The sequence below is a fragment of the Mercenaria mercenaria genome, unplaced genomic scaffold (genome assembly GCF_021730395.1).
Source record: "Mercenaria mercenaria strain notata unplaced genomic scaffold, MADL_Memer_1 contig_3447, whole genome shotgun sequence".
NCBI classification, from domain to species: Eukaryota; Metazoa; Mollusca; class Bivalvia; order Venerida; family Veneridae; genus Mercenaria; species Mercenaria mercenaria.
Genome location: NW_026461585.1, coordinates 39,865 through 56,519, shown reverse-complemented (window position 1 = coordinate 56,519; position 16,655 = coordinate 39,865). Strand labels below are relative to the sequence as shown.

The 16,655-nt window shown below is 34.0% G+C and overlaps 1 protein-coding gene across 1 annotated transcript in view; it reads right to left on the bottom strand.

Annotated features, from left to right (window-relative positions):
• Positions 1-6,146: 6,146 nt before the first annotated feature.
• LOC128553066 (uncharacterized) overlaps positions 6,147-16,655 on the bottom strand; it is a 44,423-nt gene continuing 33,914 nt past the window's right edge. The window contains exon 6 of the mRNA XM_053534176.1: positions 6,147-15,742. Coding sequence (XP_053390151.1) covers positions 15,060-15,742 — 683 coding nt within the window. The 3' untranslated portion in view covers positions 6,147-15,059. The remainder of the gene's footprint in view (positions 15,743-16,655) is intronic.

Sequence of the window (16,655 nt, the reverse complement as noted above, 5' to 3'; positions counted from 1 at the left end):
ATTCCATGACAAATCAGATCCATTCGTAGGTTCCAGAGTTATTTTATATCTGATTAACTCCCCTGATTGTAATCAAAATGGATTTATATCAGTAAGTACTTACAGGACTTATTTGAAATTTCATTATTGTCACTAGTTGGACTGAGCCAATGAGGGTAGATAACTATGGACTGATTTTATATCAAATTAAAATGGGTATATCTCCGTAACTAATGAAGATACTGAAATTTCATTTATGTCAACAGATTTATTTGGCTGATCCTTCTTTTGTTAACTTACAATCATTTTTTTAATTACTTCCCTTTTACGTTACTATAAATAGCTTGTTTTTAGTAACTTTTTTATTATTGGCCGTAGGGAAAAACCGAGACCACTTTTATGTGGTACAACATGGATGGTACCTCCAATTTTTAGCTGAAAAAGAAAAAAGTGTGGTTTGAAGTGTCACGAATGTTTTCAACTATGGGCGCACTGTCTTACATGTAACACGAGTGTGGGCTATATTGGAGTACTGTGATATAGCTACCAAGATGTTATCCTGGAAAATAAAACTTGTCTTAGTCCTTCTATCAGAACGCTATGTCCTTTCAACCTTACAGATTAGCTGCCCAGTTCCCAATGATGAAGCATGATTTTGATGTCTCCGAAGTAGACACTGACAAAGACGAAAAGTTTCCCATGTAGAGGCCTTAAGAAACAGATCATCATTGATAGTTTTACAGGCCCCTTATTAGCAAGGCAGACTACTCCAAGGTCTGCGATCATGTGAGACCTTCATGCCAAATACAAGGACCTCAGTCTATATTTATCCCCCAGACATTGAATTGTCCACTTGCTCAACTACACTGAACCTATTAACTAGTCTTTTCTAGACATGATTAATGACATAGTGACTTCTGAACAAATTGTAAATTATCCAGATAAACTGGAAAATACACTCGATATTTTCTGCACTAACATGCAATCTCTCATAGGCAAATTTGTTCCAGTACCAGACTTAAGCGATCATAACATATAATGCTTATTGACTTTTACATTTTAGTTTATACATAATTTATTTTAGGTCGATTGTGAAGGAAGTTGTACAACTTATATTAATCACTCTCGACACCTCATTCCTGATGGAATCCATCGCCATGAGGGTATGGTGCATTTTACCACCTAGATGGAAGCCTGCAAGTCAGAATGTTCTTGCCGAAAAGTCACAATATCAAGTAAAATACAAAAATTCTGATTTAGTTTTCTACATATCCATTCATTCTCCTTCCACCTTAAGTCAGTGAGCTATGGTGCACTTAAAAGCAGAAGTGCTTTGGATCTATGACATAGACACGCTTTAAACAATAGTGTGACCATGAGGTTCGTCAAGTCAATAAGGAAGAAGAATTAAAACAAACAACACTGCTATCTCACAAAGTTGAATCGCATTAATCTTTGTCAATACACTGCAACAACAGTAGAATGACCGACTGGCTGGTGCTGTATAGTAGAATACAGTGATTCATGGAAACATAGTAATACTAGTATTAATGTAGCAAATCTTAAAATTTCCTATCCGTTTGTTGAAAGATACTGGTCGGATGAAAGCATCAGAAAAAATTAAAATTTACCTAAACAAGCAGATTGATATTACTAAGACGGGATGAGAATATTAGATATGCGTGTGCGTTTTTTTTTTTTCAAGATTTTTCTGATCAACACATACTGGAAGACAAAGAGGAAAACAAAATTGGTCTTCCATGCTTGAAGTCTGTAAGCCCGAGTATATATAGATACTGATCTGTTCCCAACGATATTTATATTGGCACTCCTCTGATAATCATAATGTGGTTCATTTATACAACGGTAAAACACAAAGCAAATGTGGATTTAAAATGTATTTTATTACATGTCCCCGGGCATATAGTGATTGAACTGTCTATACATCCATACAAATCGGATTGCCTATAGCCCACATTAATGACCAGATTTAGTTCATACTCACCAATTCTTGTGGCAAGACCTGCAATTGACCTATATATAAATTACCTTGACTCTGGCCTTCAAACTTAAAAACATTTTTGGTCCAACAGCCCACATATTAAATGACACAATTTAGTTCATACTTGCACTCAACAAACCTTGTGGCAATATCTTAAAACTGACCTACACATAGATGACCTTGACCTTCATGTGGTCTTCACTTTAAAAAACCTCAAAAACGACTGTTTTGGTCAGAAAATGCAGCTCCTTGTTTTTGTGCTGTATGAAGCATGCTACATTATTACAGTGTACCCATTCATGATGCTTACAAGTATTTGGATCAGTTTTATTCACATATACAGAGATTTGTCATTGGAATTGAATATGGAATAATAGTCAAAGATGTTGCATTGTTACAAGAGACCAGTATATCCAGTGAAACAGGTCAAGTTGATTTTTAGGTTGCAAAACTATGTATGTGACATTGAAATAAATCAAAACATTCATGTTGTGACCCTAGATCGCAGCTTGTCTGTTATATTTCCAGTGACTCTTCCAGGTGGTATCTGAGCTGAAAATGTTATTGTGTTTCTACATTTTGTATAAAGTATTTGAGCAACACCTACTTTTGATAAGAAAAAAAATTAATGATTTCAGTAAAGAGACCTTAATTCTTAATTGTGAAAAACATCACATTTTGAAGAAACAGTAACTGTTGTTCTGAAGTTTGTAATCAACTTAAACATTGTAATAACATGTAATTTTTGTAAATACATGCTGGAAATTTTGTACAACATTACTTAAAACACGAAGCTACAGTCTGAGCACACAAGCACGAGTATCGGACCTGGGACCAAAGCATATGACCAGACTGATATAAAACCCTGTTTTCATCTTAAATATGTCCAAAATGAAAAATAAGATGTATATTTTTAAGGGGGCTCATATTTCGCTATGTATTTTTCATTTTGGACATATTTAAGATGAAAACAGGGTTTTATATCAGTCTGGTCATATGTTTTGGTCCCAGGTCTGATACTCGTGCCTGTGTCTGAGCACAGATGACAATGGTTGTGCTTCAGTTATCACAAAAAAACAATTAACATTTAATGACTGATAATAAATGAATATCAAAGTGTTTGCATTCAAGAACTTGATGACTGCCGTACATAAATGAAGCTTTTTATACGCCCGAAGGGGATGCTGGGGTCTGTCCGTTCGTTAGCAATTTTGTGTCCACTCTGTAACTCTTGAACCCCTTGAAGGATTTCAAAGAAACTTGACACAAATGTTCACCTAATCCAGACGACGTGCAGAGCGCATGTTTTGGATGGCTCGTTTCAAGGTCATGGTCACACTTAGGGGTCAAAGGTCATATGACTTTGTTTCATGTCCACTCTGTAACTCTGAACTGCTTGAAGGATTTTAAGAAATTTGGCACATCAAGATGATGTGCAGAGCACATGTTTCGGATGACTTGCTTCAAGGTCAAGGTCATACTTGGGAGTCAAAGCAATTTCGTGTCTGCTTTGTAACTCTTAAACCCCTTGAAAGATTTTGAAGAAACTGGATACAAATGTTCACCACAATGAGACAAGCAGAAAATATGTTTTGGATAGCTTGCTTCAAGGTCAAGGTTACACTTATGTCAAAGGTCATATGACTTTATTTTGTGTCCGCTCTGTAACTCTTGAACTGCTTGAAGGATTTTAAAGAAACTTGGCACAAATGTTCACCACATCGAGACGAGATGAGAGCCCATGTTTAGGATGGCTTGCTTCAAGGTAGGGGTCCAATGTCATACCTTTGGGCGTATATTGCTCCGCATTGCGGTGCTCTTGTTGAAGTTCTGAATTGTACAATTAATTATGCTGAATTGGCTTTATGTCCTGTATAATGTAACGGAACAGCCATGTTGTGTCTGGATTACAGGTAATATTAAGATATTTTTATTACTCAACATTTTTATATAACGGAAACAGCCATGTCGTGTCTGGATTGAAGGTAATATAAAAATATTTTAATTACACAACATCTGTTGTCTTAGAAGCATTTTTATGCTCCTTTGGTGGGGTCTGCCATTTATCCATTTGTCCTTACTGTATCCAATAAGAGTTTGAGTTGCCAGTTTAGTTTTGACAAAACTAAACAAGAGGGTCATTGACCCTAAAGCGCTCACCTGTGTACAAGGCTTCAAGTGTGTCTGTATAAGTACAGAGTTAGGTTTCTTCTATGTTAGCCTATATCATATATATGTCACACACATTTTTGAACCTAGGGCAATAATTTGAATAATTACTATAGAAATTACAAATCTGATATCACATGCCAAATATCAAGGCTTTAGCTGTTATTGATTCAGAGAAGATTTACAATGTTTCTTATATAAAAGCCTATAGGAAGTACATGTCAGACACAGGGGCATGGCCATTTTTTTTACCTTAGGGTAATAATTTGGACAAGTATGGTAAAAGTGTCAAATCCTTATATCACATGCCAAATATCAAAGCTCTAGAGAAAAAGATCTTTAAAGTCTAATAGCTGAAAACCTATTTTTAACCAAATAGACCCTTATGTTCAATGAACCGGAACCATTTGAATAATTTTGAAAGAGGGCTACCCAGAGATCATTTGTGTAAAGTTTCATCAAAATCCATTCAGTGGTTTTGGAGGAGATACTGTTTAAAGAAATTGTTGATGAAAAGTGACCACGCCCTCTGGCGGCCATGTTTTTTGATGAATCAGAAAAATTTGAACACTATTGAAGGTCACACAAGAACCATTTGTGTAAAATTATTTTAAAATCGGACTAGCAGTTTCACACAAGAAGATTTTTAAAGTTTCCACTATATACATATAGGGAAAAGTGACCATGCCCTCTCAGGCGGCCATGTTTTTTGAGGAATCGGTATAATTTGAACAATCTTGGTAGAGGGTCACACAAGGAGCATTTGTTTAAAATTATTCTAAAATCGGGCTTGCAGTTTCACACAAGAAGATTTTTAAAGTTTCCACTATATACATATAGGGAAAAGTGACCACGCCCTCTAGCGGCCATGTTTTTTGACAAATCAAAATAATTTGAACAATCTTGGTAGAGGGTCACACAAGGACCATTTGTGTAAAATTATTTTAAAATTGGGCTAGCAGTTTCACACAAGAAGATTTTTTTAATTTCCACTATATACATACAGAGAAAAGTGGCAGCCATGTTTTTTGACGAATCGGTATAATTGAACAATCTTGGTAGAGGGTGTCACAAGGACCATTTGTGTGAAATTATTTCAAAATCGGACTGTTGGTTTAGGAGGAGATGTCGTTTGAAGATTTTTCTATTTTTAGCTCTGGCGGGCTGGCCCCTATGTGCAACCAAGTGGAACCGTTTGAACACCTTTGGTAGAGGACCATCCAAGGAACATCCATGCCAAGTTTCATCAAAATCCATTCAGTGGTTTTGGAGGAGATGTCTTTTAAACACAATTGTTGACGACGGACGAACGACGGACACAGCGTGAACACAATAGCTCACCATGAGCATTGCTCAGGTGAGCTAAAAATGGTAGTCATCATATGAAGTTGTGCACTTGGTGTTTTGACTGGACTCGATCAATAATGGCAGTGTTGAGGCCCTGGACTTGTTGAAAATAGCCTGATGGTATGGGTGTTGTGTATATGACTTGGAGAGGTTAAGACTTTTTTCAATATTAGGCGGCAGAAGGTTAGAGCAAAGTTATGACCCTTGAACTGATGAAAATTGCACATTTTGGTTGTATAATGGATTAGAACCTTAAGAGTGATCATAATTCACATATTACTCAAGATGTGTTCAATATTCACTAGGGGTTACATTTTAGATTTTTTTTATTACTTTATTATTCAATAAAACTTGGGGTACAATGTGCCCACGGTGGCACTGATAGCAATTTGCAAGGATGAAAGATTAAACCAAAGTAGTGTGAGCAGCCATCAAGTTGGTCATGCAGCTAAAAAATTGCTACAGAGTCACTGATTATTAAAAGACTGACATATCACCTGTTATATGTATCAGAACTTCCTGTTTCATACCATTTTCATATCACTCTAAATATCCAAAAACTTTGGTGATGCTGTCAAAGAATATTCAAACATTTTTTACTGCTCAAAACTGAGATAGGGGGAAAAAGAATGTAATAGTCTCTCAACCATAAGAATTTACAATTTATTGCAGTTCAGACCTCCAACTTGCATATATTTCACACACCTGGCAACAAATTAATGTTCAACAAACAAAATGATAATGAATAAATCCAGAATGTTTAAAATACTTGTTCAAATTTAGTAAAGTAAAAAATTGATAGATATGAAAGACAATATGATACTTAAATGACAATCCTTTGACTTACTGACCATGCAGCCTGTCCATTACACTAACAATATGTTAAACTAATTAATGGACAAGAAAGTACTTATCACAGTTCTTTTGTTAGCAACCTATGTTATTTATTACAACTGTAAATGTATATTGGAAAGTAAAATGTACAAAACAATGAAAAATGTGTACATTTCAAATATATTGCACTACATTTTAAATGGAATAATTTATTCAAGACCACAAATAAATAGCTGATAAGGCCGCTTCAGTCTGTAACAAATATTCACTGAAAAATATTTCTCAAAATTAATGCAAAACCTAATACTGAACATGGTACGTACATATAGGAGTTTTGCATGGTCTGCTGATGGATTTATATACAGAAGTGACTAGAGTAATTCAGAAATTTTATCTAGCTATTTCTATGTGGTGCACATTAAATACAAATTTAAACTAGCAGACATTTCTTTGCTGACTTGCAGGTAATGTGAATCTGTTTTCAATAACTTTTAAAAACTTTAACAGGTCATCTACCAAGAGAGTTTTGAGCCAAATAAGAATTTAAAAAGAGGCAAATAAATCTTCCATTTGTCATTCTTCAGTTTTTGAAGAAAAAGAAAAAAGGATCATGTAGCAAAATGCCCATTAAGGAACTGTAAAAAAATGCTCTGGACTATAACAATGACATCTATTTACAGTGAAATAAACAAAACAGACACCTACATATTTTTCAAGGTCGAGTATATTGATTAATGACAAGACTAGCAAAGAAATCAATACTCTACATAAAATCTAAGGAAACAGATGTGGAATCAGTCAAACCTGTCTTTAACCGATACCCTACTAAATTTCTAAAATGGACTGGTCCATCATTCAATTTGGGCAAACAATTTATTAATCGAAGGGGTATTCACTGAAAATTACTGACTGAATAGCGAAGTGCAGACCATGATCAGCCTTCACAGATGTGCAGGCTGATCTCGGTCTGCACTGGTTGCGAAGGCAGAATCACTTGTAACACATGTTAATTTATACTATCTATGGTTAAACTTACAGAGAAAATAGTGACCCATGTAAGCAGGTTTTACAGTAGGGACCTTTATTCAAAGGTGATCCTTATGACTGGTTTGACTGTATTTATTAATTTCAAATACACCCTGTCTTAAGCTTTATTACTGGTAAATGACTTAATTTATAAAGAGTGCCAGTCAATGGTTTGTGTTATTTACCTGTCTATAGTTCAAAACAGGTTTGCTGGGACAAAGCCCAACATTGACAATGAAAAAACTTATTTTTGATGTCAAGTAAAACACTTGAATGGCCAATTGGCTTGCAAGTTAATAGTCTTGCAGGTATTGGCCTTAGACCTCAGGCAAGCCGCAGCAATCCTACAACAGAGCAAGTTTATAACAGTATGGTTAAATGAGACATTGAATTATAATTAACATGAAAGATCAAACTGAAGTTACATGTATTAAAGAGAATTCCTATAGTTTTTTTCCTTTCATAGAATTTTTTTAAATTCACATATACTGTAGGAAAATTTGTGCTGAAAACAATGAACAAATAAAAACAATAGGTCACCAGGCTTGTTTTTGTGAAAAATTGTTTTGAACACACCCACTGTTGCTAGAACTGCCAGCGATTTTTCAACATTTTCATAATTTTCTGCTTTTTTATAAATACTATCCAAAATATACATCAAGACAGCACAATACGGTTTTTTTTTTACAGATTTTGTTATATACTTATTAGATATCATAGTCGTATTTGTAATACTCTATCCTTACAATAATGGGTACAAATGAAAAAAAATTGTTTCATATTTACTTTTGTGAACTTTTTTTCAATGAAAAATACCCATAGTGAAGAATATATTTTTAATTTCATAGAATTTTTTCCTGTTTTTCTTGTGTATAGATAATAGTATTGTGAGCATAAAAATGTATGGGTCACCAGACTAAATTTTATGTTAAGACCGCTAGAATACAACACCTGTTCGGACAGAAAATGGCGCGAACCTGGCCAAACTGATTACATGTATGTCTGCTAGAAGTTAAAAAAAGTTTTAAAAATTCTTAATTCTTTCTATAATTGAATACTAAATAATCTGAAAAGTGATATTGTCTTATCAGTACTAAGTCAATTATCTTACATTATATGAACAACACTGTCTTTGCACTAAAATGCGATGTAAAAACACAACCACAACAAGAGGGCCATGATGGCCCTATATCGCTCACCTGTTATCATTGCACTTGAGGACAAGAAGGTCCTCAGAAAAAATATCTGTCCAAAGGACAGGAACAACAAAGGGAAGAAATTTAACCAAAAAGAAAAAAAAATTCTTAAAAGGTACAGATATGTCAAAAAACACCTAAAAATTGGAGGTACCATCCATGTTGTATTACAGAAAAGTGGTCTTGGTTTTTCCCTACGGCCAATAATAAAAAAGTTTCTAAAAATAAGCTATTTATAGTAACATAAAAGGGAAGTAATTAAAAAGAAAATTATTGTAAGTGAACAAAAGAAGGATCTGCCAAATAAATCTGTTGACATAAATGAAAATTCAGATCAGTATCTTCATTAGTTACGGAGATATACCCATTTTAATTTGAAATAAAGGGAGGTAATTTGACATTAAATCAGTCCATAGTTATCTACCCTGATTGGCTCAGTCCAACTAATGACAATAATGAAATTTCAAATAAGTCCTATACGTACTTACTGATATAAATCCATTTTGATTACAATCAGGGGAGGTAATCAGATATAAAATAACTCTGGAACCTACATTTGGATCTGATTTGTCATGGAATCCAAGATTTATTGTTGTTGAAGATATTTTGGAAGTTTGTATCAAATAAAACCATAAATGAAGTCTCTATATGGCTGCAAAAGCCAAAATAGCCAATTTTGGACCTTTAAGGGGCCATAACTCTGGAACCCATGAAGCAATCTGGCCAGTTCAAGAAAGGAACCAAGATCTTGTGGTGTCACAAGTTGTGTGCAAGTTTGGTTAAAATCAAATCATAAATGAAGCTGCTATTGTGCAGACAAGGTCAAAATAGCTAATTTTGGCCCTTTCAGGGGCCATAACTCTAGAACCCATTAAGGGATCTGGCCGGTTCAATAAAGGAACTGAGATCTTATGGTGACACAAGTTTTGTGCAAGTTTAATTAAATTCAAATCACAAATGAAGCTGCTATTGTGCAGACAAGGTCAAAATAGCCAATTCTGGCCCTTTCAGGGGCCATAACTCTGGAACCCATAATGGAATGTCGCCAGTTCAAGAAAGGAACCAATATCTTATAGTGTTACAAGTTGTGTGCAAGTTTGGTTAAAATCAAATCATAAATGAAGCTGCTATTGTGCAGACAAGGTCAAAATAGCTAGTTCTGGCCCTTTCAGGGGCCATAACTCTGGAACCCATAATGGAATCTGGCCAGTTCAATAAAGGAACCAAGATCTTATGGTGATACAAGTTGTGCGCCAGTTTGGTAAAAATCAAATCATAAATAAAGCTGCTATTGTGCAGACAAGGTCAAAATAGCTAATTTTGGCCCTTTCAGGGGCCATAACTCTGGAACCTATAATGGGATCTGGCCAGTTCAAGAAAGGAACCGAGACCTTATGGTGATACAAGTTGTGTGCAAGTTTGGTTAAAATAAAATCATAAATGAAACCACTATCGTGCAGACAAGAAATTGTGGATGGACGACGGACGACAGACGAAGGGCGATCACAAAAGCTCACCCTGTCACTACGTGACAGGTGAGCTAAAAATAGCCAGATACCTGTCAGGCATGATACTTGTCAATACAACATAAACCAGTATCAACATTTGATTACTGATAAAACTTATCAAAAATGATATTTCATTCAAGATTCCTCATATTTAAGATTGTCTGTAACATGTTTCAAGAGATTTTGACTTCAGTTCAGTTTTCCATAGAAAGTGTCGGCTGCGCAGAAAGATGCGCATAAAAAACTATAGGAATTCCCTTTAATATAAAAAGATCATCAATAGGAAGAGGTAATTTTTTTTTGGCTGTTTTTTTGTTGTTGTTGTTTTTTTGTTTGTTTTGTTTTGTTTATTTTTTTTTTGTTTTAGTAAAAATGAAGATTATTAAAATGATCAATAATACAGTGATATTTTTGTTTTTTGTTTTAGCAAAAATAAAGATTATTAAAATGATCAATAATACAGTGATATTTTGGTTTTTTGTTTTAGTAAAAATAAAGATTATTAAAATGATCAATAATACAGTGATGTTTTGGTTTTTTATTTTAGTAAAAATAAAGATTATTAAAATGATCAATAATACAGTGATATTTTGGTAAGTATTTGGCAAATTTGTCATATATGTCTATTAATCAAATGCTGAATGAATATACTTTCATACAATGACAAAAGTGATATTAACAAAGATACAACAATAAATTTAATAAAAGTACAGAAAGTGAATACAAGGAAACAATTTGTATGAGATTTACAGTCAATTTATAAGGACTAGACCAGCATTTTCTTATTATACATATTCTATACACATTTACAATAGTAGCAAATTAAATGTACACAGTACAGTTGAATAATACAAATTGGAAGCACCTCCTCTCATTTAAGACACAACTCTTGAATAGATATTCTGTATTAGACAACATAGGTATCAATGTCACTGTGACTACAGCAATGGCAAACTACAAAACGAAGAGTAGACATACAATTAATCATACATGTAAGAACACCATACAGAGCACTACTTAAGTTGATGGGCGAAAACCAACATCTATCTGTAATTTCTTTAAGTGTAATATTTGAATGCCCATTAAAAAAAAGACAGAAAATAGAACAACTAGTATTGCAATAAAAACTGCACGAAACATACTGCAAGAGTACATAAAAGTATTAGAATACCAAAGCCAAAGTTAATATCAAACACTATACAGGGTTACAGTTCTGTATGTCTATTACTGTGAAATCAATTTTGTTCACGCAGGACGAATTTCCCATATGTCACGCTACGAACAATGCGCAAATTTAAGACCGCGCTATTATTCAACCATTTAATATATAGTTATCCAAGTTTACTTCATGTCTGAAATATGTGTATTGTATAAGACTCTAGTATTTCAATTTTTCTCAAAACTTCACAGTTATCGGCAGTTAAAGGTTGTCTTGATAGGAACTTATATGTTTATACCAAAATGGATCATTATGAAATCTGATTAAATGATTTATAACTGTTGGTTCATTGGTTATTCTTTACGATTGCTTCGAATACTTAAGCTAGTTTTATATCGTTGTCATCGTCTTACAAATGCAATGAAATATTTCTTTTATTGATAATTTTGTCCTTGACAGAAAACAATGTAATTTTTGGAATTTTTATGTGTCTAAATTCATTCGTCGTCAACAAATTTCAAGTTGTCACATTGCGTAATTGAAGGTAACAGTGCCACTTCGTGAATTATTTGCACCCACCATTGTAGTTTTAGAGTGACTGGACAAGCGCCATTCATAATAAAGACTTGAAACTCCTTTTATTTTACTTGATCCTTTGATGCTCTTTCACACATTACCGAACCATAGTGACTGTCTGACAGTGTCATATTGTTTATCTAACTAGGTCATAAAATGGACTGCTTTAATTGACAGGCAGTACATGACAGTGACTTGTGCAAGCTGGTGATTTCTAAAAAATATTTTTTTTAAATTTCTTTCTTTAATTGAAAATGTGCTAAATTAAATCCCGTGCAAAACTGTCGGCAAAATTTCATGCCAGCGATTTAAAATGATTTCACAGTAATAGATTTTGCAAAAGCATGAAAAATATAAATAATTTGATCCCTTCTAAAACATTCTCCTTGGATAAAGGTCCTTATGAAACATATAAAAATAATCAATACAAATTTAATACAAAAATGTACCCAAGTCATAGGAAAGTATAAAACTCAATATATGTGATAAAAAATATTTTAAAAGATAGACAACTTCTGGAATTTAACTTTATTCTTTTTTCTGGACTAACAAGCATTGATAAAAACCATACACAAAATTAAAGAGAAAACCTTAAAAGTCTTTTTAAAATGAGCTACAGTTTACAAAAACAACACTGATGACTTGCCAAAAAGAAGTTTCAGGGTAATGTCTCCTGGAAAATGAACAAAATAGCTTATACGAGTTTTCAAAGAACAGTGAAAATATGGAACATTATATGATATGTTTCAGTTTCACAATTAATAATTTAACACAAAGTTTAAACAATAAATACAAACTGGTTACCGGTATGTATCTTTCTAACAGTAAGCAAAACAAAACAACAAAATATTATGCATAAAAATGTTAGAAATATATTATGTTTAAATTCTATACTTGAAAATTTCAACAATTACATCACAGTATCTACATAAACATGAAATAAACATTTAGTGTGGAGAAACAGCACTTTAATATACATCTAATTTTCTCTTCCAGTCAGTGATTTGCATTTGAACCATGTGACTATCCATTATATTTATACTGGATACAACAACTTGGTAGATAAATATCAAAAATAATGGAGATGTAACTGAATGTATATGAGCCGTGCCATGAAAAAACCAACATTATAAAATGGGTTGGTCAGGATCCATGCTGTTAGCTTTCAAAGCCTATTGCAATTACAGAAACTGTTAGCGAACAGCATGGATCCTGACCAGACTGCGCGGATATGCAGTCTGGTCTGGATCCATGTTGGTCGCAAACCCACTATGTTGATTTTCTCATGGCACAGCTCATATGTTTCTCTCACAAAAAATAAAATAATTTTGAAGTCTGTAACATGTATGTATCAACAGACATATCTCCTCATAATTTTCATGATAGTTGCTTTTTCACATTTTTTTTTTTTTGCACCTTATGAAACATCCTAACAAATTAAGAAAGAACCAGTTGGAAGCACTGTGTCCTTTTCTAATCATTTTTACATACTTCAGCCAAGTTGATTTGTATAATACAATGTTTAGTTCTGAAACAACTTAAAATTTATGCCCCTGAGTCACAAATGGTGAACTGAATGCTAGACTGTATTTAAGGGAAAATTAGGAAAAATCCTCCAGTGTCTGTCCTGCAGCAAGTAAATCGGATGGTGACAAGGTAAGATTTGGTTTATCAGATGGCGCCTGGAAATTTGAAATTCGGCAGCGACCAGACAATTCTTTCACCTTCTGAGAACTTGTAAACACATTGTCAGTGCATTGTCCAACTGTCAGCAGGGCGCCGGACAGGGATTGCTTGAACTGGATGGAGATTGTATGATTTTTGTTCAAAATTTTACCTTCAAAATCGTCCGCGGACTGTACTGGCAACATCCAGGCATCCTTTGGGGTGTTTACAGGCAACATCCGATGTAAAATAATCATCCAGGTATCGGAAGAAGTCCATCATAATTCCTGCCGCGTTGCGTGAATTCTTTTCATGCAGCGGCCGCATGGCACACTTTATTGCCCCATTCACAATGGCAATCTAGTCCACAGGTCACACTGCTTGGGAGACCATTTTTGTTAATATGTTATGTTACATATGAGATTTTGGCATTTTACTGGACTGTTTACATGTTCCAACAACCTCTGTTAGTCAGCCACTTAGTTTGTTTTAGAGATATGTTAACTTCAAAAGTATGCAACACTGGATCCATATAAGCCTTTGGCCTCCGAACATAAATGGGAACAACTAAACTGTGATTCATTTCTCAACTGAATTAATTCATTCAAGGATTAAATACTATTTTTCTATGAATTTAGATGGATAAAAACAACATTGGGACTTCTTGCAAACCCATGAATCATGCTAGTTGTTTATAAAAAAAAAAAAAACTTTCTATACAAAACATATAGCCAATTCCAAAAAGGAACACATTATTATTACACTTACAACTACTAAATGACAACATATATTCTTAAAAAAAACGTTAAGTTTGTTCACATCATATGTTAAAACACACATCCTCTAACAAAAATACATTTTATACTTTATTGAAACAAAAGTTCATATAAAATATATCTGTACTATGAGATCAATTTGTGGCATAGATTTTTTTATAGTTTTGTTTCGTTGGGACATGAAGTTTTGTATATTAAAGTTAATGCTAGCATTATAAGAAATTCTTTTTGTTCGTTGGGATTCAGTTTCTTAGACTGATACTACAAGTAAGTCAATGAAAATTTATTCCTCATAACTAATAACTACCCCCAGAAAATGCCTGGCCAAAACATCCTAGGACGAAAGATCCTAGGCAAAAACGTCCGGGCCAAAACGTCCGCTGGCCAAAACGTCCTACATTCGATGATATCACAGTACCTTTATCATAGAAAACTATCTTACATGTTATACATAAACTTCAATTCTAACACAACCCAATTTGTTCTACTATTAAACAAGGATGACTGGAATTGTGATGTTAATTTGGGATAAGTATGTCACAATTATGACACATAGCATAACATAATGACACAAAACAGTGAATAAAAGATATGGCACAACCCTCACTGTCTGTTCTCCGACACAGGTGGTATCTTTACAGTTGAATCACAGTTACAGTATCTCAAGGGACTTCATATTTACTTTCACACAACCGAAGTTGCAGTATCTCAGATTTGTCTTAAACAGAAAATAAATACATTAAGAGGGAATATTCTTTCAATATAACCATAATTTCAAGATAAACGAGTTCGAGGTACCAAGTTTCAACAGCATATTTTATCTCATTGTTCCCCAAAAATATCTTTGGCTAACTCCGGATTAGCTTCCTGAATAGCATGATAGATGTCTTTCATTCTTGTTCCATATTCAAATCTGTAAGCTGTGGGAAAAGCCCTTTGGTCTGCTGGAGACAAACGGAAGTAAAAATCTGGGATACCATTAGTAAGAATGCCTACCACTACAACACAACGCTTGTTATCTACAGCCAGAAGTGGTGCACCAGAAGCTCCATGCTCGAGGTAACAGTTTAAGATTATCTTGTGTGGATCATCATACCCGTAATATCCAGCGTCTACAACATTGGGATCATCTACTTTCTGTCTGTAGAATATTCTATTTGTCTGGAGCCATGCATGAGCTTGTCGTATCTTGACACTTGCAGCAGGGATAACTGAACATGATGGGTCTATCTTTTTCTTTGAAGTATTGCTTGGGTGTCCAAATCCAATAATGTTCACAGCTTTTGGATTTGAAAACCCAGATTTATCTAGCACCATTTTTCGTGGAAGGTCACTGATGAGATCAAACTTAAGGACAGCTACATCCAAGTTTCTATCATAGAAGATACAAGTTAATTTGGACAATATCCTTGGTTTATCAGTTATTGATTCATTAAAGTTCACGTATATTTCATCATTCTTTAGCAGCAACCAGTCGAACTGATCCTCCTCATTTGGACCATCTCCTAAAAGGAAAAGTTAAACAATAGTAAAAAGGAAGTAAGAAAAACCTTCTCTAAAATGCAGCTAAAATGATACGTTCTTTCAACAGTTATGCATGCCAAAAATTTTGTATACTGAAAAGCAGATTTATCTAAATTTATAAGTCAAGGGCAATAACTCTGGTCTGCTTGAACAAAATCTCTAACAAGAGGGCCATGATGGACCTATATCGCTCACCTGTTATCACTGCACTTGAGGACAAGAAGGTCCAAAGGACAGGAACAACAATGGGAAGAAATTTAACCAAAAAGAAAAAAAAATTATTACAAGGTACAGATATGTCAAAATACACCTAAAAATTGGAGGTACCATCCATGTTGTACTACAGAAAAGTGGTCTCGGTTTTTCCCTACGGCCAATAATAAAAAAGTTACTAAAAATAAGCTATTTATAGTAATGTAAAAGGGAAGTAATTAAAAAAAAAATTATTGTAAGTGAACAAAAGAAGGATCTGCCAAATAAATCTGTTGACATAAATGAAATTTCAGATCAGTATCTTCATTAGTTACGGAGATATACCCATTTTAATTTGAAATAAAGGGAGGTAATTTAACATAAAATCAGTCCATAGTTATCTACCCTGACTGGCTCAGTCCAACTAATGACAATAATGAAATTTCAAATAAGTCCTATAAGTACTTACTGATATAAATCCATTTTGATTACAATCAGGGGAGGTAATCAGATATAAAATAACTCTGGAACCTACGACTGGATCTGATTTGTCATGGAATCCAAGATTTATTGTTGTTGAAGATATTTTGGAAGTTTGTATCAAATAAAACCATAAATGAAGTATCTATATGGCTGCAAAAGCCAAAATAGCCGATTTTGGACCTTTAAGGGGCCATAACTCTGGAACCCATGATGGAATCT